The sequence below is a fragment of the Alligator mississippiensis genome, chromosome 3, assembly GCF_030867095.1.
Source record: "Alligator mississippiensis isolate rAllMis1 chromosome 3, rAllMis1, whole genome shotgun sequence".
NCBI classification, from domain to species: domain Eukaryota; kingdom Metazoa; phylum Chordata; order Crocodylia; family Alligatoridae; genus Alligator; species Alligator mississippiensis.
The window spans coordinates 224,399,349-224,426,963 of NC_081826.1; the positions used below are offsets into that span (position 1 = coordinate 224,399,349).

Below are 27,615 nucleotides of genomic sequence, written 5' to 3' on the forward strand. Positions count from 1 at the left end.
CTGCAGAACTCTTTGGCCTGAACTTGTCTTCCTGGATCAAAAAAATGCCTTTGAGTCAACCACAACTACTTATTCCAGACTCTGAAAGCCTTTGCTTTGGGCCTGTCTTCACCTTAACCATCTGACTCTTGTACTGGGACATCTCTCTAGCCTCCTGAAGGTGAACAGAGAGCCATGTGCCCCATATCCGGCCTACAGAGGCATATGATAGGACTGCCTATGGTGGCCACTAATGCATCCCCAGAATGCAGGACATCCTCTTGTCCCCTTGACATGTAGTGGGGAACCACCAGCCTTCTCAGCCAATCAGCAGTGAGGGGAAGAGCTTCCACCTCAGCCAATCAGCAGCGAGGGGTGAGGCCACCAGAATGCTCTGTGCCCTAACCACTGAGTCACTGCTCCATGCCTTGCAGTTACACCTGATAGACCTGTCCCTTCCACTGGCTGCAGCGTGGTGCTGGCCCCCAGTTAAGGTGACAGCATATGCCAATGACACAACTGTTTTCATGAGCAGCAAGAATGCTATCCAGTCCCTAATTAAGTGTCAGCAAGACTGTGAGCACACCTCCTCAGTCCATATCAACTGGACAAAACAACATATTCCTGCTGGGCCCTAGGGTCCATGCTCAGGCCCAGATCTGCCTAGAGACCTGTCCTGGTGCTGCAATGGCTTCAAAGCCCTGGACATTTTTCTAGGCCCACTAACCTATCTAGCAAAAAGCTGGGAAGGCCTTGGTGAGGAGGTTGAGGCCATAACTACAGCAATGGCACTGGTGCCTGCTCAGCCTCTCCTACTGCAGTAGAGTCATGGTCATCAACAACCCAGCAGCTGCTACTCTGTAGAACAGGTGTGCTATTCTGGACCTGCCAATGATTATCAAAAGGCTCCAGAATTTCCTTATGGACTTATCCTGGAATGGGCACCACTGGCCTCAGTGACCTGTCCCTTACCCACTCCCCCAACAAGGGAGATCAGGGCCTAACCAACTGGCAAAGAGGGCTGCTGCCTTCCTCCTGCAAGCCCTTCAGCACCTGCTCTTTGCTTGTGAGCACTTTTCCTAACAATGGGTGGCTTTTGCTTTCCTGTGTCAGGTGGGAGACCTCCACCTCAATTGCAAACTTTTCCTCTTGGATCCTGACCCCCTCAGTTGTGATGCCCTCCTGCCTATCTACTGCAGCCTCACCCAGACCTGGTAGGCCTCTTTCCAACGAAGAGCCCAAGGAGGCACTCTGCAAGGTAGAAGATGGATGGCTAGTCTTAAATGAGGGGAGAGGGTTTCAATCTCTGGTCATATGAGCATTTTCATTAGCAATGCTCGGCTTCTGGAAGTGCCACATACTATGGCAATTTCACCTTTTGTTTTTAGTATTTATATAATAAAGGTTTAAAAAGGCAAAAGCCTCTCTCTCTTCTCTCACATGCAGGTTTATGCTCTAAGTCGGTTTTAAGCATTTCAAATCACTTTGGAGCTCTTAAAAATTTTACCTTGAGGGATGAGCAGACCAGTTTAAATTAATCTCCCTTTTAGATGTTTCTTAAATTGTTTAATTTCTCCTCCCACCCTGTCATTATTTTCCATTTTTACTGGGATGAGAAATGCTGAGTGTGATGAGAAAGGCTGTTCTCCAGATAGTTATCAGGTGCCTGTTTGGGCGTTGATCTACAGATATTGCTGGTTTTACTGGCCATGCTACTTTCTTATGCGGCAGTTTAAATTCTTTCCTGTGAAGACAAAATGTGACTTAAAGTCTTAGATTTCTAGCTAACAGATCCTATAAAACAAGTTTTATTCTGTGTGACTTTCTCTTTCCCTACCCCGACACCCTTTCACTTCCAGGTGTATTTGCGGGAAGGTAGCTTGTGTCCCTTTTGTGCAACTATATATATATTTAGCTTCATTAATAGAGTCAGAGATGTTTATGGTCCTTGGGCCACTGGATTTCATGTAGTAATTCATGAATTACATCGATTTTCTACAAAGATAGCTATACTTAAAGTATGTTTGCGATACATAGGGATCTAGCAGTAGCGATGCAACACAGACCATAATTAGCAACATCCACACCCCCAAAAAATCCCAATCCTATTTTACATTTTGACTTTACTAGGAATTATATCTTGATTGACTGAGGGTTCAACTGGGCCCTAGCAGTTAAATAGGACATTCTCTATGGCAGCAAACAGACATCACATTTATCTTGGGATAAACTATTGTTTTCCCAAAACAAAGTGCAATCTTGCAGATATCCATGTCCATTGTTCCAGGATAAATCCTAAAAAAGTTTCTGGGATGAGAGAAAGTAACAGTTTATCCTAGGATATTGCAAAGTACATCTATACAGTTAGTTATCCTGGTACTGTATCATTGAATCAGTGGAAGAAAAGTGGCACTGCATTCAGCTGCTCACTAAACCCTGATTAAAAGTGTGATGTTTGTACACACCAATTTTAGGATATATTTGGTCTGGGACAAACACAGGACCATCTTATCCAGGGAAAAATGCAACATCTGTTGCTAACTTAAGATGAAAGAAAGCATTTTAATAGTTATGTGTATGCAGCTTATATGGTTTTATGCGTGCTCTCAGACAAAACTATCTTAGGTTTCTATAAAGTCTACTAAGTTGGCACTTCCTTTCTTATTTTTCAATGAAATACATACAAATTAAGGTAACCCCTTTTTTTAATTTTAAAGGGTACAGCTGTAGTCATCAGGCACTGTGGTAATAGCCAGGTGTTCATTTCCTTAGCCAAAGGGCTATACTGTATGCTGTGCCATTGGACAATCATTCAAAAAACCTAGAAAGCTCAGACAGCAGAAATCTGTGCTCAGCATGGTAGCTCTTTTTTTTGGCTCAGATAGTTATGGTTTCTAGAAAAAAAAAAAAAAAATATATATATATATAGCCTTCGGTTCCAAAAAATCAAAGCTTTCTCCTGATACTTCAGGGACAATATTCTTCTCTAAAGAAAAGGAAAACTCCTGGATGCCAGTACAATGGTTTTTCCCAAAATGAGTTTTACCATGGCAGTGTATTCATCAGACTTGCAGACAAAAACATAATAAGAATAACAATAATGATAATGAATATAAACAATGATGTATTGGAGTACTGTCCAGCCTTGTATTGTTTTTTCCCAAACAGGAAACCTGCTTTCCATACAAGAGAAAAGATTGGGGGTTTTGGTTTATTTTTTAGTATTTACGCATAATAATGTCCAAGGTGCTTGGGCAGGGCATGGAAAAAAAAAAATATATATGAATATATATATGCATGCCATTGAGGAAATGTCTTCTTTCACTTTCTGTGTGTGCATATGTGTGTGTGTGTATGTGTGTGTGTGTGTATCTATATATCTATATATGCATGCCATATGCATGCCATTGAGGAAAAGTCTTCTTTCACTGCGTAACCCCATTGAGGTTAAAGAAACAAATCAAGATTCCACAATATCCTTGCATCAGTTTATACTTGTATTAGTATAGGATTTGAATAAAACTGATCTGTTATTTCGGGTTTTTTCAGACGTCTGAAAAAGCCATACTTAATGCTCCAAATTCCATAAGCATAATGACTGATTATACCTTGCATTGACATAGAGTCTTTCATCTAAGTGTCCTAAAACCTTTACAGTACTGTACTTCAGGAGTTTGCTAGTGACAATAATAAAGAATAATAATAATGAAGAAACAAAGATCACTTGTTAAAATTACTATTTTTTCATTACTGGAACATAGTGCACTTTTGGTGAGTAGCAAGAGCTGAAGCTCTTAGAGCAAGGCCCCCAACTGATGTAAATTAGTATAGCATAACTGAAGTCAGGGAAACTACACTGATTCATGCTAGCTGAGAATCTAACCCTTGATGTTTACAAAGCAATTATTTGGAGATGGTACCTGTACTCACTGGGCGTCACCATCTGGCTACTTGTGCTTCATCAGATGCCACATATGGAAGGACATTTGGTTAGGAAGTAGCTTCATCACACTTGTAAGTCAAAACACTTCCCTCATTCCCAGGAGTCCAGCTAGAGTGGAGGACTTGCTGAAAAGGGAATTTATACTAAAAATAAACATAACTATATCTATTTAGCATCCTTCTGGAATTCCACTGACATTGGACAAAAATCTGGCTTGTAGTAGGAAACCAAAATTCTTTATTAAATTAGGATAATTACATTCCAGGAAAAGATACACTGAATAGTAATTTCACCACAAGCCTAATTTCCCATTGCTTTATAGATGCAAGCATGTATATCAATGTAGACAAATTCTAAAACATCAAGAAGAGAGAAAGGAGCTTTTTGCATTCACTTCGTACAAGTGCAAATGATTTAGATGAGGTGTAGGAGAATGGAGAATCAAGCTCTGTGCTTATTAGAAATCAGTGAAAATACCCTGAAGACTGACAGAAGATTTGCATGTAAGAATGCCTTTGCAGCAGTAAAGCTTTTAAATAGCAACACGAATGTTCCCTAGTCTATTCTTTATTTTTATATAAAAAAGAAGCTTCGTTCATTAACCTGTGCTTAAACTGACAGAGTAAGGAAAATGGGTAGCATAACAAATTAATTTGACCAGAGGCTTTCTTGTCTACATATGTATATGGAATAGTGCAAAAGGTTGAGGGGAAGGAGGTGATAATCATAGCTTCCCATAAAAAAAGTTTTTCGAAGCTCTAAAATGCAGAGTCCAAGATTCATCAATCCTTCATTAATATTTTTCCTCATAATGTACTTTTTCAATAGTTGATTATAGGCTGATAGGGCATAATACAAAACACCTATTCTTCTGCTGTAGAGCCTCACCAGAAGCCATGTTGAGTTTGAATTATCAGCCTGCAAACTGATATGGTGGGTGAAAAAGGTTTAAATTGAAAAAGTGAATTGCCTGATAAATTTCTTTCAGCTAAATGGCTGTTCTTCTACTGTTCTGTAGAGAAGAGTTCTGCATTTGCCAAAAGCAATTGCAAGAAGGAAAGAACTGAAATTTGTTGATATATTAAAGCAGTCTACTTTGTTTTCTCACTTTGCAATCCACTTGTAGAAACAAGTCTTTAAAGACTTTAAGGATAGCAAAATAACATTTCAAAAGATCTGTGGGAGGAAAGAGAATTAGGCTTTAATTCTTCTTTTTTTAATCTGGTCTTCAATGCAAATCCTGAGGGACTCTCTGTTTCCATGCATAGTTATTATTGGTTATTTCTATTTTAGTAACAACTATACATGATCTCATTAAAGATCTCATTTCACTAAGCATTATAAAAACAGGTAGTACAAGGACAATCTCTGTCCCAGAAAGCTCACAATCCATACATGTTAGCGACAATTAAAGAAATGAAGGTAGGAAGAGGAAAAGCAAGGCAGTGGTCATCTCACTTGTCTCCAGTAGTCACAGCCCAATCCAGGCCAGGATGCCAGATGAAAATGATTCCCCTGAAGCTTGTAGACACTGCTTTCTCCTAGTATGCTCTCTTTCGCATGTAGTACATATAGCCAACCATTGTCTGTTTTATGTTTTACTTATTCTTGCTATTGTATCCTTGCTATCCTTGTAATAAAGACAGCCAGCTGAGGAGTCACTTGGTCATAGAATGGCTCACATCAAAGTTTATTTTCTCTGGGTTCAAACTTTAATTAATAAAATACAAAACTAGGCAAGTTTTCCAATTTGTGTGTTTGAATAATAATAGGCAAACATGAGAATTCAATAAATCACCTGCTAATAGCTCTTAGAGACTCCATGGCCATACAACAGAGTTGCTATCTCAAGTCTTGTTACAGAAGCTGCGATTTTATTTAAAATCATATATCTGATAAGGCAAATTAATAATTGTGACATTTCTAGTTGGATAAATGATTAATAACCAGCTGTGCCTGTGAACTTACAAGTTGAAATGCAAGTCTCAAAATCTGTTGATGCTTTTTTTGGCATGGAGAAAGTAGGTATCGGTACCTAATATGAAATGATGTTGCAAAGGGCAAGTTAAGCACTTTGTTGAGGCTTTTTTGGCATGGAGAAAGTAGATATCTGTACCTAATATGAAATAATGTTGCAAAGGGCAAGTTAGCACTTTGTTTGCCAAATTAACTTTCAAAGACTGTGTAGGTTACCAAGTTTGACTCTCTACACATAAATCTTTCATGATTGACAGGCTGCTCTAAAATAGCTTTGTTGAGAAAGATAATCTTTGGCAGGCAGCTTCAGAAGTTTGAAACTCTGGAAGGGATGAAAAGAAAACCCCACTTTTGCATTGAAATGGATTGGCACCTCTGTGAAATTTGCCTGGGAATTATAAGCTATTTACTGTATTCTGTGTTGTTTTCTTTTACTATGTCCCCTGTGGTTCCTTTTATCTTTATGGTATTTTGCACATGGAATGTGAAATAGTGAAACATTGGGGGTGAGGGGGTGGGGTGTTATTAGAAAGTTCTGTTCACTCCTGTTTTATTGCAGGTTGGGAGTATTAGTTTTATGGTACCTAAATTTATGGGTATATATTTTATGGGAAAGCCCAATGACATGTTCAGTGTGCTTCTTCAAACGCTCTCAGTGTTTCTGCTTGATTCACAACTTTGTAGGGTATGAATCAGTCCCTTTCTATAACTCTTAATCACCTTTTTAACCTAAATAATGTAGTGTGGCTTTTATTTATGGTCGGTGTCATCATCTTAATTCTGTAAACCTACTCAAAGAAATAGCAGAGGACTTCCCTAAAAACTGCTTGTCAGCCACTGATTGGCTCAAAAGACAGAGTTTTTTTACTGGGTATAAGCAGCTGAAACAGAAAATATACAGGCAGCTCATTTCATATTTAAGTCAAAAGCAAGTGTTGGCACTACTGTGTGATATGGACAAGTGATGCTTGATGTCAAGATGTGAAATTGAAGGAAAAATAGCCTGGCAGAGTAGTCCCTTTTTTAAAATACACTTTTTTCTTAATTTATAGTGAGAGGTCAAGGAAGAATGAGAGTTCCCTTTGTTATTTGTTGACCATTCAAGCCCTGCTTTGTGTGTGTATAGTGGTCAAATGGAATTGATAGAAAGCCCTTGTGCCCTTATTTGTCTTCCACAGGGTGAAGTGAAGAAGTAAAGTCTCCCAGCTGAACTACTATGAGGTCAGAAGCCTTGCTGCTATATTTCACACTGCTACACTTTGCTGGGGCTGGTTTCCCAGAAGATTCTGAGCCAATCAGTATTTCGCATGGCAACTGTGAGTATGAAAAGCCCAACACGGTTATTTTTTCACATGCCAAGGAGAAATGTACTGATCAGTGGGTTTCAGAACTACAAAGCTTTCGTTGATCTGACGTGAACTGTGTTTCTTCCTGATGTCTCATCAGATCAGCCAATATACATTCCCAGAATGATAAAACTAGAGCAGAATACTTCTGCACTAGTCTGTGATGGCTGAGTGGTGAGCTGCTTGCTTTTCTTCCAAAGGAATAACCTACACTTGTCTTTCTGCAATGCAGTCAGTCCACAGTTCCTTTTTCTATCAAGCAGCAAGTAAAGGATGTTTCTTTTTCATGAACAGATATTTCTCCCCAGAATTGCAAAAGCAGAGTTACTGAGAATCAACTGCATGCCAATAAGTATTGAGTGTAACACTCCAGGAGATCTATGTTGCAGTGGACCTTGAAGTAATTTAGTAGGCCTAAATAAATAACCAAATTTGTTTTCTCAACCTCTGATGGATCTTTCTCCCACTTAGCCCTTGGACTCTTTGCAGTAGAGCCAGGTGAAAAATTTGACAAAGAAAATATAGTCAGTAAAAGCCAGAAATTTTTGCAATAATATTTTTTTAAACAGACACAATTGGCAGCCTGACAGAAGCTAACACATGGTGCTCCCAGTCATCATTGAGACATACTGGACACAGTGTAAGGAGCTGGCTTCAGCCAAGACCATTAGTTCTTCACTGTTGTGGTTACCTTAATGAATTAAATCTTAATTATTACTTCTGGCCCCTGTGTGCCCAGAAGTTCAGGGTTGGTGTACCAGTTCTGAATTTATGAAAGTGCACTCAGCAATGACAGATCAACAGTGTTAATCCATGTTGAGAAATAAAGCTTCTACTTCTCTGCCATGAAATGCTTAAATGAGAGAGTGCAAACATGTAGGCCACAACTCTTGAGAGCAGTAAGATTAAAAAGGAAAAACAATGTTTAACAGAGGAAGACTTTGTATTTTAAATATTAGTACTGTCAAGTAACTCTTGGTCACAAAAATTAACCTTCTAAGCATACATTTCTTTGATTTTTGTTAATCTATTTACCCAGGACTTCTCAGTAACTGGTTTTACACCTGGGCTAACGAAGCAGAAAGGTATGAAGTGACTTGCCTAATGTCACACAGTGAGTCAGTAGCTTGGTTAAGATTAGTGAAGAGGACTCTGTTAGAAAGAATTAACAGAAAATAAGAGCAGTAGCCTAGTCTTTCAAGAAATAATCCCTTGAGTTAGTTCCATTTATCAAGGGAAAACACATTTTGAAGAAGGGTTAATGTTTGGCCAGGTGCCAGTTATTGCTGCATAATGAGCATGGACAATACTTATGCTGTCTGGAGCTTGTCTTATTTCTGCTTGCTCTTACCTCCTGTGTTCTGGGGGCTTTTTATGATTGCCTCTCTTCCTGGGAACTGGTTGAGTAGCCTTTGTATCTACATGCTACCAGTATACATGCATTAGAAAGGCATTGAATAGACAAAGCTCTCAGTCAGACATGTTCTCAAGCTATCTCTTATTGTAGGGTCTATATACAGATTGCATATGTCACATATCCATTAGTGCACATTGAAGAGACCATCAGAGTGGAGTGAATAAGTGCTGTCACTGCCTGTCAGAGTTGGGGGTGAAAGTTGGCTTACTCGTAGTACATATCTGGACCTCGGCTTTCCGTTGGCATTGTTGTCCAGCTGCCAGGAAAATTGTACTACCGGACATGTTGCCAAAATAATGCAGCCACCTTTTTTTACTTAATAAAGTTCAATTCATTACTACCTACAGCTTCTAAAGAGTACTTAGACCTGCCCTATAGTGGCAGCCCAATCCTCTAGGAAACAGGTGTAGCTGACAGTTTTGTACCTAGCAGTGCCAAGTCTTTTGCTCTAACCACTTACCAGCCCAGCCATTGCAGTGATTGATGGACTACTGTAAAATAGCTTTGTCCTGAAAGATACACTTGGCAGGCAGCATCCAGCATTTAAAACGCTGCAAGGGATGAAAGGCAAACTGTGTGAAAGTGCTGAGTACCTGTATGCCAAGAGCTTTCAGAGCAGTTCTGTGGTCTCAAAAATCACAATTTTTGTTTTCTAAAAACATAATGACTTTCTCTGTGACAACTGTAAACAGTGTTTATAACCTCAGTGAGCTATGCAACCCACTGTGCAATTACTTTAGGACCCCAGACTGCTTTGTGGGGGAAAGAGAGAGCGCAAGAGCAGGAACTATATATTTTGGTAGTGGTGTTGGTGATGGACTATTCCATGTTAAGATGATTTCATTATGTGATCTTCTATCTCTCGTCTTTCTCCCCAATCCCATTCCCATCTCACAGATACAAAACAGTATCCGGTGTTTGTGGGTCACAAGCCAGGACGGAACGCCACACAGAGGCACAGGCTGGACATCCAGCTGATCTTAATAATGAACAGAACTCTCTACATTGCTGCTAGGTCAGTACTGCTTTGCTGACTCCCTTCTTGCTGCTCTGAGCAAAAGTGGATATTCTGAATTCATTTCTGCCAGACATTTATTTTAGGATGTTATTACATTTGGGGGACATCACACTGTCTATAATACATATGAAAAGCCATGTTAGTTAGTCATCTAACACAGTTCAATTCTGAAAGGTACTGAGCATGTGCAGTGCTCACTTTAACCCATCAGTGTGAAAGGCTCTGAGTACCCCAATGAACTGTTTAGCACCTGGGAGAATAGAGTCCATAATTTATTTCCTTAAAGAATTTCTGATTTTGTTTGAGCATACAATTAATTACATATTTTGGAAAACAAACACAAGTGATCCATTGTGTGCATGAATACATATTTGAATAAGAGTAATTAAAGTTTAATGTTGCTTTCCAGGCATATTTTGTTGTAAAACAAAACAAAAAAAAAGGAGAGAAATATTTACTGCTGTTCTGTTGAACAGCCAACAAGGTTAACTGAATTTATTTTCTGGATTTCTTTTTTAGCTAAAGAGGTATATTGGCACAGCACATGCATTAGTTTGTGTAAATTGGCTTAGCACTATCAGATGCCTTGGGAGCTACACATAGATATCAGTTGTAGACCTCACACAATTGTATATAAACACTTCTTTTCCCCCAAACATGTAAACTTTTTAAAAGTAGCAGAGGTCTTGACTTAGTGTTATTACTACACTAAGTATAAATGTCTCAGAGTGGTGCCTTGCCAGCAGCTACATAAGGAATACAGATAAGAGCAGATAAGTCAGAGTCATTAGGGGTGTGTCTACACAAAACGTTTACTGCGCCATAGACTAATTAGCTGCTTAGTAAACATGGTGCATCTACACATGTGCCCCTATTAGGCTAGAGTAAACTAATTAACTCCACAGCACAGTAAATACAAGTACTAGCCTGCTCCGAGATTTTTTACTCCGGAGCAGTGCATGTGTAAACACTGCCCCAGCTGGCTGGGGCACAAGGACACTTAAGTGTTGGGGCTGTCTGTTGGCTAGTCCTGCTCTGGAGCACCCTCATGCCCCAGCCAGCTCCTCCACAGCACGTTGAACCAAGGGGAGCAGCCCCAGGCTGGCAAGGACCCCTTGCTAACGGGCTGTTCCGACCAGGCTTAATATGCCGCAATCCTGGGCGCACGTTAAAACAGCGCACCTGGGAGCAATAAACTCCAGAGCAATAAGCACCAGAGTGAGCCTTAGTTGACTGATTGCTTACATTGAAGAGTAGAATTGTTGAGTAAGGAAGTGACATTTTTAAATAGCCACTTTTTCTGACCATGTCTGCATTTTTAAGGTGCCTCATCAGTGGAGAAAGTTTTGGATTTAACTGCTAAGCTTATTTCTCTCTAACTGGTTTTCATGATTGGTTTGCCTTTCCACAGTATCTTGTAGTTTCTTTATGATATTACTTTTCTTCAGCAAGTTCTTCCCAAAGTCACCATCCATTAAAAAAATGTATACAGTCTTGGAGCTATGACAGTGTAGGGTGTAGGAGTTTTAAATTAAGAATATAATTTGCTAAACAGGGCCAGTTTATCTTTTATATTTTAATATAACCTTCCTTGACAGTCCCTATATGCTGTTGGCCTGATCCTTCCATTTGCTTTAACCGTCTCCTAAATATTACAAACTGGTGCTTTGGACATTTGCAACTCCAGCCCCCACAAAGCACCAGGTCTCAAACGCTGATGCTCAGCAGGGCAACACGTTGCACTCTTGTAAGCTTCATATCTTAAGAAAGAGTGCACAGCCCCAATAAACACCTGGCCATGCAGCAGTGGGATAGGGAATGGAACTGGCAGCTTCAATATATAGTAACCCCAAACCTTTTACCTCTAACAGGCTGTAGCTGCTGAGATAGCTCTTGATGTGTGAACACCCAGTATGGTTTGTTTCTCCCCAAGGAGTGTTTTGGGCTGGAGGACTCATGCTGTGAATGCACTCACTGGTTATACCTCTGCCAGTTGTCCAGTCCTAAACTTTCCTTTCACAGTCTTCTGCCGAGAAGAAACATGGAATTTGGCTTTCTGGCACAGAAAGTATGCAGAGAGCCCTAATAAGGGCTTTCTACTCTGTGCCTCCCTGTAAAAACACAGCATTTATGTGTTTTGGCCCTTTTGTGGTTATGTATATGTAAGAAAGAAAGGGTGGGGGTATAAGGAGGTGGTAGGGTTTTCTTCTTTTTTGTGATTAAGTTTCTTTCTTTCTTTCTCTCTCTCTTTCTCAATTGGCAAATTATTTGCTGTGAACATTAAGGAAAATCTGCTTTGTTCACTATACTCTTCTGTACCCAAAGTTTATTCCCAGGATAACTTATAGGTGCACAAGTAATTAAAAAAAAATCTGTCTGTATATGTGCATGTGCACATATTCATGGAACATATAATAAATAACATGTATACGTACACACATGCATATATAAAATGTTATAGTCAAATAGAAAAGTGCTCAGTTATTACCAAGAACTAACAACCTGCAAAAAAAGAGCTAATCCATTTTAATTTCTACAGACACAGGAAATCTTCTTATAACTTTTTTTGTTTCATAACTTTAAAATCCTTAAGTGGATACTTTTCCTTCTCAAAATCATATTGAAAAAAAAATCCCTGCTGGGCTGAGCAGCCTATGTAATAAATGCTAAAATTCAAAGGTCATTTTTGTCTTCAAGTGATAAACTCCAGAAAATGACTCATCTTTCATAATTAACAGGAGTGAAAGTTTATACCTATAACACTGCATCTCCTTTAGTGGTGGCAATAAACTTGTAGACTGAAGCAAATGTGAACACAGTCAAGGGTGTTCATTAAAGAGCTTTGTAACAGGATTAATTAAAAACTGCAGTTAGCATAAATCCCTTAGCTATGATATCAGATGCTTCTTTTATGCTGTTGGGTTTTTTTTTTGGTGTCTAATTACAGTGATGCTAAGTTTACATTCATGCCCCACCACCTGAAGAGCAGTCAAAACAAATTATTAAACATTGAGGTTTTTTTGAGAAAATCAAGTGCTTGGTTTTCACTCTGCAGTCAGTTTCCTTGAGGAAAAAGGGACGAACTCAGATATGAGATCACCTAGCAAACCACTGCTGATTTGACTGGCATAAAACACAATCTCTGTCGGTTGCCTGTTTGTGCAAATGGGGCAGGAGGGTCTGTTTGTGGCTTCTGTACTGACTGTTGTAAAGCCACCACAACATATTTTCTAAAGAGTTCAGTGCAAATTCCAGGCTGAATATCCAAATTGGCATAACTCCATTGCTATACAAGCTTGACAGTCTGTCCCCTCCAGATGTAAAGGGAAAGCCACAGAATCACATACATACACCTTGCCTGAAGTTCACCGTCTCCTCTTCCTGTTGCCTTGTTTGGTGGTTGTTTTTGTTCACATGATCTGTCACCTCCCATATGTACGTACAGAACGGTTCACTGATCCCCTGCCATACCAGAATGATCCCCTCCTCCTTTGCGGTTATTATACATTTCCAGACATTGCACTGAATGACCAAAGGTCAGGCTCAGCCAGTGTCATTATTTAAATTCTCTTCCTCCACAAGATTATGCCATGGCAACAAAATTCAGTTCTGCTGACTGGAGGTGGGAAAAACGGAAGCACTAGGATTAAGTCAATTTGTGTTAGAATAACTTAATTAGCAGAGAGCTATACACATACCACAGCCAGTAGGTACTGGGAGTTAGGCAGCATTGGGGAAGGAAAGGCAAAACAGTCCCTTATTGTCTGTAGTTAAAGAACTTTCACAAGTATTTGACACTTCTTTTCATTTTTGCCAGCACTGTGGGCAGCTACGCTTTAAATGTGCTACATGTGGAATGATTTACACTTATCTCGAAATCACATTTCATCGAGGTAATTCCATAAATTGGCATCTGAATTCTCCTTGGAGCATTTGATAAGCCAAGAGGCAAATCACTTAAAGGTGCCAGGGTTTGAGCGGTGCTAAAGTGGCTCAAGTTTCTGTCTGAATTGTATCACTTTATTTTTAATTGTTTTGTTTTAAAAAGCCCACCACAAACCAAAACTGATAATTAACACAAAAAGCTGTGCCAGAAGTGGGCCAATTGGAACACTTTTTGAGGTGTTGCCAATGCATAATAAGCAGTTGTTAATTTACAATTCAGATTTTTGCTTCTACTTGTATATAGTAGCACCAATAGGCACTAAGAATATTCTATATCAAACAGAAATGTTGTAGTTATCTGTAAAGACAATATCAAGCTAATAAGTAATTTTATTCCAGCACTAATGCTGACCGTAGCTCCACCATTAAAGTCAAGTGAATAATAAGCCGAGGCATTAAACCTCTCTTGAAAGTAAGTGACAGTTCTGGTTTGTACTGAAGACTGAAGGAAAAAAACCCTCCTTGGTTTGGCATCTTATAAAGCAAACTGCCTCCAGTGCAGGGGGAAAAAGTGGATTTTTTTAAAAGCCAGTTTCCATTAACAATGCTTCTTTTCTCCACGTGAGAGAAGTGTTGCTTATTATTCTTCTTACAGCATAGTGTTTTGCATCTGCTTTAGTTAGAGGCTAATATTGTTTCCCCCAAACCTGCTAAAATGAACTTAATCTTGAAAGCAGAGACTTTCAAAATGGAAACAGTCTGCATCCTACTTTCAACAGACTCCTATGGAGACTCCTTTCAAGCTGTGGATCATTTTCCAGCTGCACAACTTCCTGCATTTTTGAAAAAGCCAGTGTTATTTCAAGGAAAAACGAGTTGTTGAGTATTTTTCACCCTTCCTCCCCAGTTTGGTGCAGCTCCTACTGCTTTTTATTCATTTATTTGTTTTAAATTCTGTGCCCCAGACAAAAATGTCCTTGTGTTCAGCTCTAGCAGAAGGGGAATGTTTAAAAATATCCCTCTACCTGTGTGCCTTAGTCTATTTCCTATTTCTAAAGAGTGACTGGCAGCTAATTGTAGAAAAAGCCAGGTTCTCAGCCAAACAGGAAGGTGAACACAAGCAAGATCTGTAAACTTCTCCAAAGGCATATTTTAGAGCTTAATTTGGCCATTAACCTGTGAAGAGAAAAATGACTTCTGGAAACAATTTTGTTGCTGACAACCTTTTCCTTTCCATTTTGTCAATCAAATCAGCATGGTTGAAATTGGAAGCATAATTAAAAAAAAAAAAAAGCGTTAACTTCCCATTAACCCTGAATGAGTAAATATGGCACACCGAAAACCATCCCAAGAAGCTGGCAAAGGCTTGTCTAAGCAAGGTTGTAGATGATTTGAGGATGCATAAAAAATCAGCACAACAAGCCTGAAGAGATTTGGAACTAGTTTTCCTTCCTAAACCTCATGCATACAAATAATTTTGGGGGGGAGAAGAATTTTGATGTAACTCTTTTTTTTAGAATTTTCCTTCATCTTTAATGTAAAACAAGACAGCTTGTATACACTGGTACATTATCAGAAGAAGCAGACTATGCAGTCAGTAATGTTCTGTTGTACGGTCCCTGGTCTTTTTTGTGTGAGCTATGGGTTATCTTATGGGAGATAACTCTTTCAGTGGAAAATGAACTGTCTGACTACTTATTTGACTTTGCGTTCATTTATCTTTGTTTACAGGGACCATATTTATACTGTTGATATGGACACATCACATACAGAAGAAATTTATTTTAGCAAAGTAAGTAGCTTTTATCATCATCCTGAAACCAAGGACACTAGAAAAGGCAGACAATAAATAGGAAGAGGACACTGTTTCAAATAGCTTGCCAGCATTGCTGTACAAACTATAATAATCAAGTAAGATGGCATTACTAATCATATTTGGGGAAAGCTGGAATAGCAATCATGTCCTCTGTGAATTTCTGATAAGTGATTTAGCTGAGTTGATAAGTAATCCATCCTGAAATACACTGAGGTCCCTGGTGGAATATTCATCAAACATCTATTCATTTGTATTCTGTATCTTTCTATAATTGCTATACCATACTAATTAAGTGTACTGAAACTTTCTTCATAAAAGGCAAACTCTGCATATGTCTATATTGCCTCTGTAGCAATCTCAAGACGACCACCAAGAAGCCAACCATACCCACACCCCTATTGAAAAAATGTTCTGTGGTCACTATAAGTGCAGTGCCAGGTGTGCCCAGAATTGCCCTCAGATTTACAGCTGAGACTGAGATCTCGAGAGCATCCTTGGGTACATGGCACAAAGCAAATATACAACATTTTTTAGCAAGCAGTAAATGCCAAATTGGAGGAACTTGAAGGAGCTTGTTTCTGAGTGGTGGTCTCTGGATCACTGGAGGTAGTACAGATGTACCTGTAATTTTCATGTATAATTTTGTAGTTAGCTATACAAGCATGCAAATAAAATATTACTTTAACATCAGTTGAACCAAATCTGCATTATATCCATGGGAAGTTATAAGCAAATGAAAAACAGTTTTGCTTGCATTTCTCTCCTGTCTGTTAACATGAATGTTGCTAGATATGGGCTCCTACTAGATTTTTGTATTGCATGTACATTCTCTGCTAAGCTGTCTTGTCACTCTCCTTTTTTAAGCTATTTTGAAATATGTTCTCTTACTGTAAGCTGCTCTGAGCCTTTGCTAGGAATAGCAGCATATAAATTAAATGAATGAATGAATAAACAAACAAATTTAAGCTCTGAAGTTTTCAGTCAAGTTTTATAAAACTTCAAGTCATTAGATTTGACTATTCTGCACTCAGGTACTTGGAAAGTTTAGGACAGATTTGATAATTTGGTAACAGTAGTCTGTGTATAATCCAGTTCAAACATATACACACAAGTCTTCCAGGGGAACAGTGTTAGCAGATAAAATCTTCAGTACTTTGATAGGTAGAGGGCTTTCTGAGCCTGTTAGCTGACTTGAAGTGAGGAGAATTACCTGAATTGGATTTCTTTGTCTTCTGAAACACACAATGCACATACTTTGATTTGATAACTAATGAGTTCATAGTCCATTAACAGCAATTTACTTTGCAAAACAACATCAAATTATAGGAAATGATGAGAAAAGAAAACAAAATACTTTTTAAAATGTGCGTACATTTAAAAAATCAGCTTGTTGCTAAGTTCACTTGTTTGCAGGCTTTAAAAATGAGATAGGTTTCTAGTTTAATGAATAGATAGCAACATAAAATTAAGTGAATGTTCTGCATCACTGGTCTTTCATTGTTATGGTGAATTAATCACAGAGAAAGGGTGCAGAAAGCTTTCAATAAATATATGTTCAGCAGCTAGTCTCCCCTAGGGAACTCTTACTTCTGAAATCAAATGCAACAACCTCTGGGCTCTAATTGATTTCTTTCTTGATCCTTGCAGAAATTGACATGGAAATCTAGACAGGCTGATGTAGACACGTGCAGAATGAAGGGAAAACATAAGGTAGGCAATTTTCATTTCTCCTGCAGCTGCCACTTTAGTTTAGTTTCTTGACTATTATCTCAGGCTGTTCTCTGTGATGTAGAATGGATCATGCCATTCACTTCTTTGCTGGTAATTGCTTTTTCCATCAACTTATTGAAAGCTTTAATTTGCAAAAATAGTTTGCTTTTAATGTGATGAAACATTACGACAGCAGCCACAGCAACATCATGACATACTTGGGTGCACTGAGGATTATGGACACAATGGTAGATAAACGGACATTACCTAATGCTGTCTCAGGTATACCTGCTGCTGTCCTTTCTCTACTTGGGGTTTCCTGAAGAGCAAATACAAACCCCTAATAAGAAGTGTGTGTGTTCATAGATGCAGAGGGACTGATCCTTATCTCACAACAGTGTACTGGAGTGTAAACTGTGACTAACATTGGTGAGATCAATATCTGGCCCAGAGTTTCTGGAGCTGCTCCCCCCTCCACTACATCAGTTTTACTTCCGTTTACTTCCTTGACTAAATAAGATGTGCAGCTGTCTTAGAGCAGCAGATGTGAGAAGTGAGTCAGCCCTCAATCTTGAGCAAAGCTACAACTTTCAAACAAAATGTATCTATGAGAGAGAGAACAAAATCCAAACTACAATGTAAATATAATATCTAGGTTCCTAGCAACCATTTTTTAAATGACTAGAATTTTATTTCATTGCATTTCATTTTCTGTCAGTTAAAACATTGTTGAAACAAGGCCCAGAATATCACAATGGCTACTGGCCAGTTTCATTTTAGATATGACCATGAAAATCAGGGCACGCAGATAAAGCCAGATATCCAGAATGTGCTGACTAAAATCATTTTTATTACTATTTTTCTTCAGGATGAGTGTCATAATTTTATTAAGGTTCTCCTAAAAAGAAACGAGGATACCTTGTTTGTCTGTGGAACAAATGCCTTCAACCCTTCTTGCAGGAACTATAAGGTATGCATGTCTTCTTGGGTTTACAGCTGTGTTCTTACAAGTTATGTATGTACTGTGACTGTAGTCAGGAACATGATATGCATCATTCAACATCACACAATTAGTCTTCACACACAATATTGTTCAAGTTTCTGAGATTTGTCTGAATTGATGTAGACACTACTTTGCAGCGTTTCCAAATTCAAGTATGTTGCCACTTGACTTTCCTTCATAGTTGCAATAACATACAGTTTACTTCACACACACGTTAGTTTTCCAGATGTTCTTAAGCATAGAGTTTACCTACCATGGGCACATTTTAAAGCAGAGTCCTTAAGATCTAAGTATCCTGTTGGGACAGACCATTTTGAATCCATCTCTTGTCATGTGTCCAGTCTTGAATCCAGTGTAGAGCTTAGCTTTACAAAAATGATATGTTTTTACTGCATCAGTTTGTGGGTATCTAAATACTTGGGAACCTGTGCAGGATTCCATGGGACTCTTCTGAAAGTGATTGATAGCAGATAACCACAGGGAAATGTAGAGGGGGAGAAGAAAGTGAGGAAAGTTGCCCACAGTCAGGGAATTAAGACAGCCAAGAGTGCCCTTGTCCCAAGGGCTATTTCTAAACATTATTCAGAGGGAAGGAAGATTCAGTTGGTATTTATAAAAAACAAAAAACAAAAACCTGACCCTCCTTGTACTCGAGTCAGTGGTAAAATTTCCATTGACTCAGAAGTGCAGGATTGGGCCTAGAAATGTAAAGATAAACTGAAAACATCAGTAATCAAGAAAACAACTATGTCCATATCCACAAAGACCCTAGCTCTCACCATCCTTTCTCTGCCACACTGGTTTATCCTCCACATCTTAAGGCAGTGATGAAATCACCTTAAGGTAGCTGAAACAATATGCTGAAACTGCATGTGCTAAATAATAAAATCATCCACATTGGTTTATCATCTGTGATGGCTCAAACCTAGAAAGACCTATCTTTTTTTCCCTTTCTGTATAGGAAGTTTTAGTTTCAGGGACAAGTTCCTTTCCTCTTAACTACATAATGCAAATTCTTCGTATAAAGGTATCAATGTTTGCACTAGTCTGGGAACTCTCTTCTCTTTTTTCTTCCCAGCCTCTCAGACACATCGCACCATATTTTCCCAGAATGCAGCTAGGTTTCCTGTTTCCAGTTCTTTGTTTAATTATTCTAGCACTGCTTGCCATTGCTTAGCCCTCAATACAATTAATGCTGCTAACAAATCCCAAGTAGTTCCCTTGCTGGAAAGCTGTCTTTTAGTACAAATACAAATTTTTCTTGGCATCCTAATGTGAGGGATATAAATGGTCCTCTTTATCCTTTCTGCAGATGTTTCATTCCCCATGATATATGGCCTATGCTGATTTCTTCACCTGTTGCCATGCTGTCAGAGCCTGCATGGGTAATATCTCTGGGGGCCTACAGAAGGTCACTGAGACACCTGCACTGACTTTTTCTGAATATATTTCTAGCATTGTGGATGGCACCAGGGCACATGAGACATGCCAAACAGAAGATAAGGGCCATCCCTCTGTGCTGCAAAGTGAAAGTGCAGATGAACCTGAAATGCTTTGCTTCACATAGAGGAAAAGAACTCTGGAGCACAGCTCATTTCCTTTTACTGTCACTTCAAATGCTTTTCCATTCAAGAGTAAACACAACTGATTCCCTTCAGAAGATCTTGATAGAAAGGATACATGACAGGAAACAAATGATGACAAATCATCCATTGAATGACTTAGGTCTCATAACATATGAGCCAAAAGTTGATTGGAGTAGCTTGATGGTGCTAGATAGATTATTTCTCACGCACTATGATTTTGTACTCTGATTTATACAGTATGTATTGTTCAGGTAAGTTGAATAGGTGGGAGGAATTTTACCCCAAAATCAATCATTGATCTTACTAGCTCTGCTATAATGAATCTTTAAATATATACGATCTGGTCCTTTCCCTGTCATTTACTGAAACCTCTTGGACTTCTGTACAAGGTTTAGCTGGTTATTTGTATAATTACCAGTACCTTATGCTGAATTAATTTCCCGGGGGTTTACACTTAAGTCTGACATTTTACAACTACTGCACAGATTAATTCTTGCTTGATAGTAAGAGGATTTTGTCTATGATGCATGCTTAATGGATACAGGAACGCATGGAAAGCAAATATTTCCAAATATGGAAAGGAGAACAAAAAATTGTGCAGTAATGACAATCCCAACCTTAAATGGGCAGAATACAGAGCTAGTAACCCCAACATTAGGTGGGGGAGTTGTACAAACCAAAATCATCCTGATCTTCTTTTGGCTAGTATATCTGTATATCTTAGGAATGTTTGTCAGAACCAAAGGTCTCACAGGCCTTAATAGTTCAATAGGACGTTCGTGAACAGATAAACAAATCAGTGAAGGAATGTGTTAGATGTCTATCTTAATGGGCACTCCTTCCTCGATAAATTATATATAATAACATTTTGCTTTGTTCTTACCTCACAGCCAGAAACACCTCTCCGCTCTGAAATGAAAACCATCATAAGTCATAATGCGGGTGACAAGTTCCTCTTTCTTTTTCTTGAAGAGATTTAAATTGGGGTATTTTGGATTTTTTTCAGATGGATACACTGGAGTTCCTAGGCGATGAGTTTAGTGGAATGGCAAGGTGTCCCTATGATGCAAAACATGCCAATGTTGCACTGTTCGCAGGTAAATAAGGAGGAGTAAGAATAACCCATTTTTTTCCTTCTTCTGAGGTATGCTTGCCATAGTAAAGTACCTCTCATCTGAAATGCTGATTCTAAAATGTGGCAAAGTGAGTGAGTAATGACTCAAAATAGGGGCATAAGGAACGCATTAGTGCAGGAAGCTTTGCATGCTGTGGGATTAACTTCTGTACCATAAACAACATTGCCTAAACCCTCTGTTTCCTGACTCAATATTTCAGTTTTACTGGATTCATGATAATAAAAGCAAAATAATATTAGGCCAGATCAGTGTCAGGTAGAAGTACTACCCCTATTGCCTCTGTGAAAACCAAGGACAAAACTCATATTGACTTTAGTCGGAGCCATATATGGTCTCACGTTGCTTTAAAATGAAGTTGGCCTTCATAATGAAGGCCAATTCAGAGCTAGGTTGTTGTTTTTTACTGGGAATGTGCCCTTCTTTGAATCCGAAAAGGAAGGTGAGGTGATGGGTTTTTTAAAAAGAAACATCTTACTGTTTCAGTATCAGTTGTGGTACAAGAAGGAGAAAATGTGTTAATTCAATAATAATTTATGCAGCATGCAACAGAATGCAATTAGATCTAATTTCTTTCATAGTTAAAAAAGTAAGTGCTTATAAATGGGATTAATTTGGACCATTGATTATGAAATGGTATTTTGGTGTCTTTCCTTTATAGATTCCTAGTTAAATTGTTTCATTATTGAAATTGTGTTAGTGTGACCCCTCACTCACCCCGTGTCAGTTTTGGCATGCAGTGGAAGTATAGACCCCTCTATGATGACATCACTGCCTCTTTTGAGCAAGTGTTTTGCTAGAAAACAGTGACCAGCTGCTTCTTGACAAAAACTTTTTAGAAATCCATATGAAAGTTGAAATGTTCATAAAAAGTTCAGCCTCTCTTAACCAGATATCAGTGCTGCACACAAAAGGTCACAATGCCACCTACAGTGTCTGAACTGACATGCTGTTAGATAAGGAAGAGGTCCTATAATGGTATAATTTAATTTCAAATTAATAATAAGCAATCTCTTAATAAGAGAAGGATTTTGAATGCTGTAGAATCCCCTTTCTCTTTATCAATTTGTTCTTGAATCAATAGACTTAAGGAAGACTTTTTAAAGAAACCCTATGCTCTGTATTTCAGATAGCAGCTTCTGTGAATTAAATACCGCTCCCACACCCTAGAAATGTGCCATAGAAATGTCTCGCACATTCTTATAGTATGCTTTCATTTTAAGAATATTCCAAAGAGTAAGATATAGTGCAGGTTTCACAAATTAGATATTTGAAATATGAGGTTCTGTGTTTCAGGACTGACCAGTCCTCCTAGCTATCTCGCATAGAATAGCTTAGGAACAGCCCATGAAAACACCCAACATGACAAAAATGGATGAAACAGCATAAAGAAAAGGAAGGAACTGACAGTCGTATTCTGTTGGATCCCTATTTGCAGTAGGAGAGGGGAGGAAAAGGAATCTACCAAACACTGCGCTGAAGGAACAATTTTAAGAATTAGAAGGAGATTCAAAGGAGGAAAGAACTGTGGTAGGTGACAGGACAAGATGTCAATCAGGAGGTCAAGAAGAGTGAGGATACAGTGGAAATGTGGGCAGAAAAAGGTCATTAGATACTTTGGTAAGAGTAATTTTAGAGTAATGGAGATGGCAGGAATTAGAGTGGAGAGGGTCCAAGTTGGAACTGGAAGAAAGGAAGTAGTAAACAATTGTAGAAGGGTGAATTTTTTGAACAGTCAGCAGTGAAAAATTCAGATGGCAATTTATTTTGCAAAACTGAATATTCACAACTTGTGTTGTATTCATTAGTTACATAAATCATCTAATGAGAGAAGAGAAACAGTAGTTTCCAACTTATATAACCAACCAGTTTATCATTGACCATCCAAATCGCAAACAGTTTCAGTGACTATCTTTCAAATAATCTGAAGATCAACAGTTATTCACTGATGAACTCTATGAATCAGTTGAAATACAAAATTTAATGTAATGCTGACTTATCTGTACATAATTCAGAATTAGAGGTAAAATGTATCAAACAAATTGTTATAAAATGGATCAAGTAAATTTACCAAGACTTGTATTGGAAAGTTATGAAGAATGAATCCCCAGGAGCACCATTCATAACAGCCAGGGTAGTTACTCTAGTTGACCTCCTTCTCTTTTCATTTGCATGTGTGACCCTTCTTACTATATAGCTATTACAGCTGATGTGTGTGAAGTGTAATTGGTCAAACAGGACTTAGCTGGAGAAAATGAATATGTGATTATATTGAAATAAGATCAGAGATCTAAAGCTAAAAAAATATAGTTTTCTATTTTTAAGTTGATTTTATTTGTCTGTTTTTATTGATTCTTTCCCCCCCTAAGAAAGCAAGACTAGTTTTAAACAGCAATATTCTGATTGGGATTGCATAGTGCAAAAATAAGACTGTAGATCTGTTTTTTCAAGTCTTGTAGGGAAATAAAATGCTGCCTTTTCTGGTTAGCTGGAAATAGGGGGAGTTAAGGCTCAAAGAAACCTCTGAAGAAGACTTCCCTTAATCATCATCCTAGCACAGATAAGTTTCAATGTAATACCTATCATATTTCCCACTCAGATGGGTGCAGCCCATTCCCACTTCTCTTTGACACCATTGGGATATGAGTTACTGGGTTTATATTATGTTATATTGTTTGTGTTACCATGAAATATCATGGCTGCAAGACGTAGCTTACAAAATGTAATATCCCTGCAGCACAAAGGCCCACAACTGGATTTTGAAGTAGCTATCATATTAAACTGTTGTCAGTGCTAGCCCCTTTAAATTGTGGTGTTTTGCTTCATTCTCTTGTCCTTGCTGTGCCATTTTACAGCCCTCCTGCAATGATCTTTGAGAGGTAAAAAAGTCTAATCATACAGAAGATATCCCAAAGCTTTTTGAGTATAAAAAATAGATATAAACCACAGTCTCCATGTAGGAATAGGTTTTGTTGTAGTATCCCATACAGTGAGATTTTTTTTTTTTTTTACTGCTCTTCTTCTCATGTCTCTACACCACATTTGACTATTTTGTTACATACTCTTGTACTTGTTTATCATACTTACAAGATCTTTCATTGTATATGCGCCTTTGAGCAGTGAGCATTGTAGCAGGTATTGCATAGTCTGAGGCTCTGTGCCACAGTCACAGATGGTTGAACCAATGCTATAACCCCACTTCTTCATTAGTTCCTTAGAACCTCTGACTATGATACATAGGTAGTTGAGACGTTGCCACCTTTGCCATTGTTCGGCAACCCCTGGCGGTAAGGACTCAGCTGCTGGAATGTACATTTTTTCACTATCAGGTATTTTCTTCAGCCTCTTATACCACATCTATCATCGTGTCTCCTTGGGTGTGGCATTGAGAGGTTGGGCGCTGGTGAGGAAGGTCCTGGCCAACTTCAGGCATTTGTGCACTGCAGATTGGATATACAGAGGGTGTCTCATATCTTCAGTTTCTCTCAATCATTCTATCCTGCCGGCTACTGCTGTTATGATGTCAGGCGAAGTGATGCCAGCCAGCAGGTACGCACTGTTCAAAATGGGGTCAAGGCAGTTAGCGTGTATGGATCTCTCCTATACAGGACGTGCATATTCAACTGCGGAGAAGCTGAGAGCAAGAGCAATCGTTCGGATGGTTGAAGGGCTAGCTCCCCATTTTGAGTTGGTCAGCTTATATAGTGTGTTGTTACAAGCACTCACCATTGCTTTTGTCATCATGGTGTGTTCTTTGTAGGAGAGGGCTTGACTGAGGGTGATTCCAAGGTAAACTGGATTTGGGCAGTGGGATAGTGTGGTCCCGGACCATGTAATGTTGAGCTGGCAGTTGGCCTCATGGTTTTTCAGCTGAAAGGCACATACTTATTTTATCACTGGGTTGGCACATAATTGGTTTTCAATGTAGTATGAGGTTAGGCCAAACAGTGCCTTGGTTAGGGTTTTTTTGACATGGTCAAAGCCAGTGTTTTGGGCTGTTATGCATAGGTTGTCTGCATAGATGAAACGTTTTGTTTCCATATCAATTGGTTGATCATTCGTATAGGTGTTATATAACAGCAGTGCAAGTATGCTTCCTTGGGGGAGGCCATTAATCTGTCATCTCCATCTGCTTTACTTCTCATCTGGTTTGACCAAAAAAAGTCTGTTTTCATGCAGGGTTCGTATCAGCTCTGTAAGATGTAGATCTTTTGTCATTTCCAGGGTTTTGTGGAGGAGTTGCTGGTGTATTGTCAGCAGCTGTTAGGTCGAAGAACACAGCTCCAATTATTTCTCATCTTTCAAAACCATCCTCAGTTTGTTGAGTTTGATTGAGCAGCTGGCTCACTGTTGCTTTTCCAAGGCAAAAGCTGCCCTGTTCAGGGATTAAGTGTTTTATCCGTGTATGGGGCAAGCCAGTTCAGTATCACTTGTTTGTACAATTTCAGTGTGTGGCATAGGAGAGAGATAGGTCTGAAGCTCTTTGGGTCAGATGGAACTTTCCATGGCTTTAGAAATGCTACTACCTGAGCATGTTGCCATATCTTCAGAATTGTTTGAGTGGCTGTGCATGAGTTGTATAGGCAGAGGAACCATTCTTGAGTCTGCGGTCTGAATTGCTTGATTTGTTCTTTAAGTATGTCATCCAGGCCGGCTGCTATCCCAGCCTTCAGTGCATTTAATACCAACTCCATCAATGAGAATGGGTTTGTAAAACACAGGTCTTTGGGGCACTTGTACCTTTCCAGTTTGAGGGTTTGTTTGGTTTTTTGGGGGTGGGGGTTTTTTTTGGGGGGGTGGGGGGGGATTGTGTTTGGTTTTGGGGATTTTTCCATTGAAAAGCATCTGGTGAGCAATTTGGTTAGCATTGACATTCTGATGTTGATCTGCCTTTTACCGATGATCTTAAAGGAGGGGAGATTGACACACATTAAAGCCCAGAAAGGAAGAAATACTAATAAGCATCAATTAGTTGGCTGCTCTCCAGTAGTATATGGTTAGACAAACTTACTGAAAATTAACATTTTTGGTCTCATATCTGTTTTTTGGCTGGGATTTATAGATTAAAACCCTCATTTTTCTCAGGCATCGTTCTGGTCATATTAGATTACATTTGGGTGTTACGGTAGAGACATTCCCCGTGGAGCCAGGCTGGATATTTCAGTCACAATTTATCTAATTTAGTAAAGGAAAGGACATTTCCTAGGATTACTCCTCCAAAGCATCCTCTTGAAATTGCTCTGTCATTTTAAAAATGAGAAACTTTTCATTCAGCTATTTTCCTACCCAGAATTTTCATTTCGGCGTTCCCAGTGAGCTACAGATGATTTCATTTGTCCCATCTCATTTGATTGATGAGAGAAAGTAATTATATTATTTCTAACCTCCTCCTCCTCCTGTTTTCTTTTTCTATCCTCCTCCCCCAGAGGGGAAGCTGTATTCTGCCACAGTGACCGACTTCCTTGCAATAGATGCAGTCATTTACCGGAGCCTTGGAGACAGCCCAACCCTGCGGACAGTCAAACATGACTCAAAATGGTTGAAAGGTAAGTAAACAAAACAAAGAAAAAGAGCTGATGAGAGTCTTGGATTCCTGACAGACCTCTCTGTAGTTTCGTTTCAACGATGCTTTCTGTCAGAAAGAAGAAACTAAATTACATCTTTTACCTACACTGATTTATTTACCTTCCTTTTTTCCCCTTGAGTTACTGGATGTTGAAAGAAAACTACAAGTATCACCACAGTAGAATACATTACATCCATCTTTCCTAACCCAAATCTTTCATTTTATACCTCTTATATGAAAAGAATAGGATTTTCCAGGCTGAGAGAGGGGCAGTTCTGGTGCTGTTCCTGAACCTACTGCTTTCCTAGCATTGTGTTTGGTAACCAAGCTCTATAATTTATACAGAATTTGTTCTGCAATGTTAAGATTCATCAATAAAAACAAAATTATGAGGACGTTACACATATCCTTCATGTTACAGTTCTTAGGTATTGTATAGCTGTTCTTGAATGAGGCAATTTGTGTTGTAAATACCCTTATTTTGACAAACGTTAGCATTTAACTTTACAAAGTCATTATGAATGGTTAACACTTAAGGCCGATCCTGAGACAATAAGCAAAGCACAAAGTACATTGCATAAATTTAAAAAGTGTAGAAACAGAAAGATATTGAAGGGAAAAAATCTTTAGCCCCTATGTAAACATTGATATCATGTATCCATGTAGCTCCCCTGCTCCTGTTGCAGGTAAGTACAGGGAATGACAGTGTATGAGATTTGCTGTTCCCTTCTCCCACAGGGGAGTTTGGACCATGCCATATTGGTGAAGGTCACTCTCTTCACCTTTTCATATTCCCCTGCAAAGGAGTCCTTACAGTAGTAGGTAAGCAGGCACATCATGACCTTTCATAGATTCTCTATAGATTTGCCCAAAGCTGTCCCATGCACCCAAAGTTCCTTTGTTCTTTTATGATATGACCTGCTTAAAAGTGAGGAAAACTGAGCCCCAAAGCAAAGTCTTTCTATTGGGATATGCAGTTTTACATGTATTTTTGTTCCTATCTGCTCCTTTGATGTGTTTCATTTGTATGGTAGGCACCACAGCTATTCAAAATGGCTTGTCTGCTTACAGAACCCTACTTTGTCCAGGCAGTGGATTATGGTGACTATATCTACTTCTTCTTTCGTGAAATAGCAGTGGAATACAACAGTATGGGTAAGGTAAGAGGAAAACATTGCCCTCAGTGCCTTTGTTACATTCAGAAAAACTGTTCTTGGACCAGTTGTGGTAGGAATG

The 27,615-nt window shown here is 38.9% G+C and overlaps 1 protein-coding gene across 4 annotated transcripts in view; it reads left to right on the forward strand.

Annotated features, from left to right (window-relative positions):
* SEMA6A (semaphorin 6A) overlaps positions 1-27,615 on the forward strand; it is a 149,512-nt gene that overhangs the window by 60,965 nt on the left and 60,932 nt on the right. For all 4 annotated transcript variants that reach the window (XM_019484627.2, XM_006275545.4, XM_014600963.3 and 1 more), the window contains exons 2-9: positions 7,078-7,215; positions 9,560-9,677; positions 15,297-15,357; positions 17,029-17,091; positions 17,960-18,061; positions 20,687-20,777; positions 26,240-26,359; positions 27,451-27,539. In XM_019484627.2, the coding sequence (XP_019340172.1) occupies positions 7,116-7,215; positions 9,560-9,677; positions 15,297-15,357; positions 17,029-17,091; positions 17,960-18,061; positions 20,687-20,777; positions 26,240-26,359; positions 27,451-27,539 (744 nt within the window). In that variant the 5' untranslated portion in view covers positions 7,078-7,115. The remainder of the gene's footprint in view (positions 1-7,077; positions 7,216-9,559; positions 9,678-15,296; positions 15,358-17,028; positions 17,092-17,959; positions 18,062-20,686; positions 20,778-26,239; positions 26,360-27,450; positions 27,540-27,615) is intronic.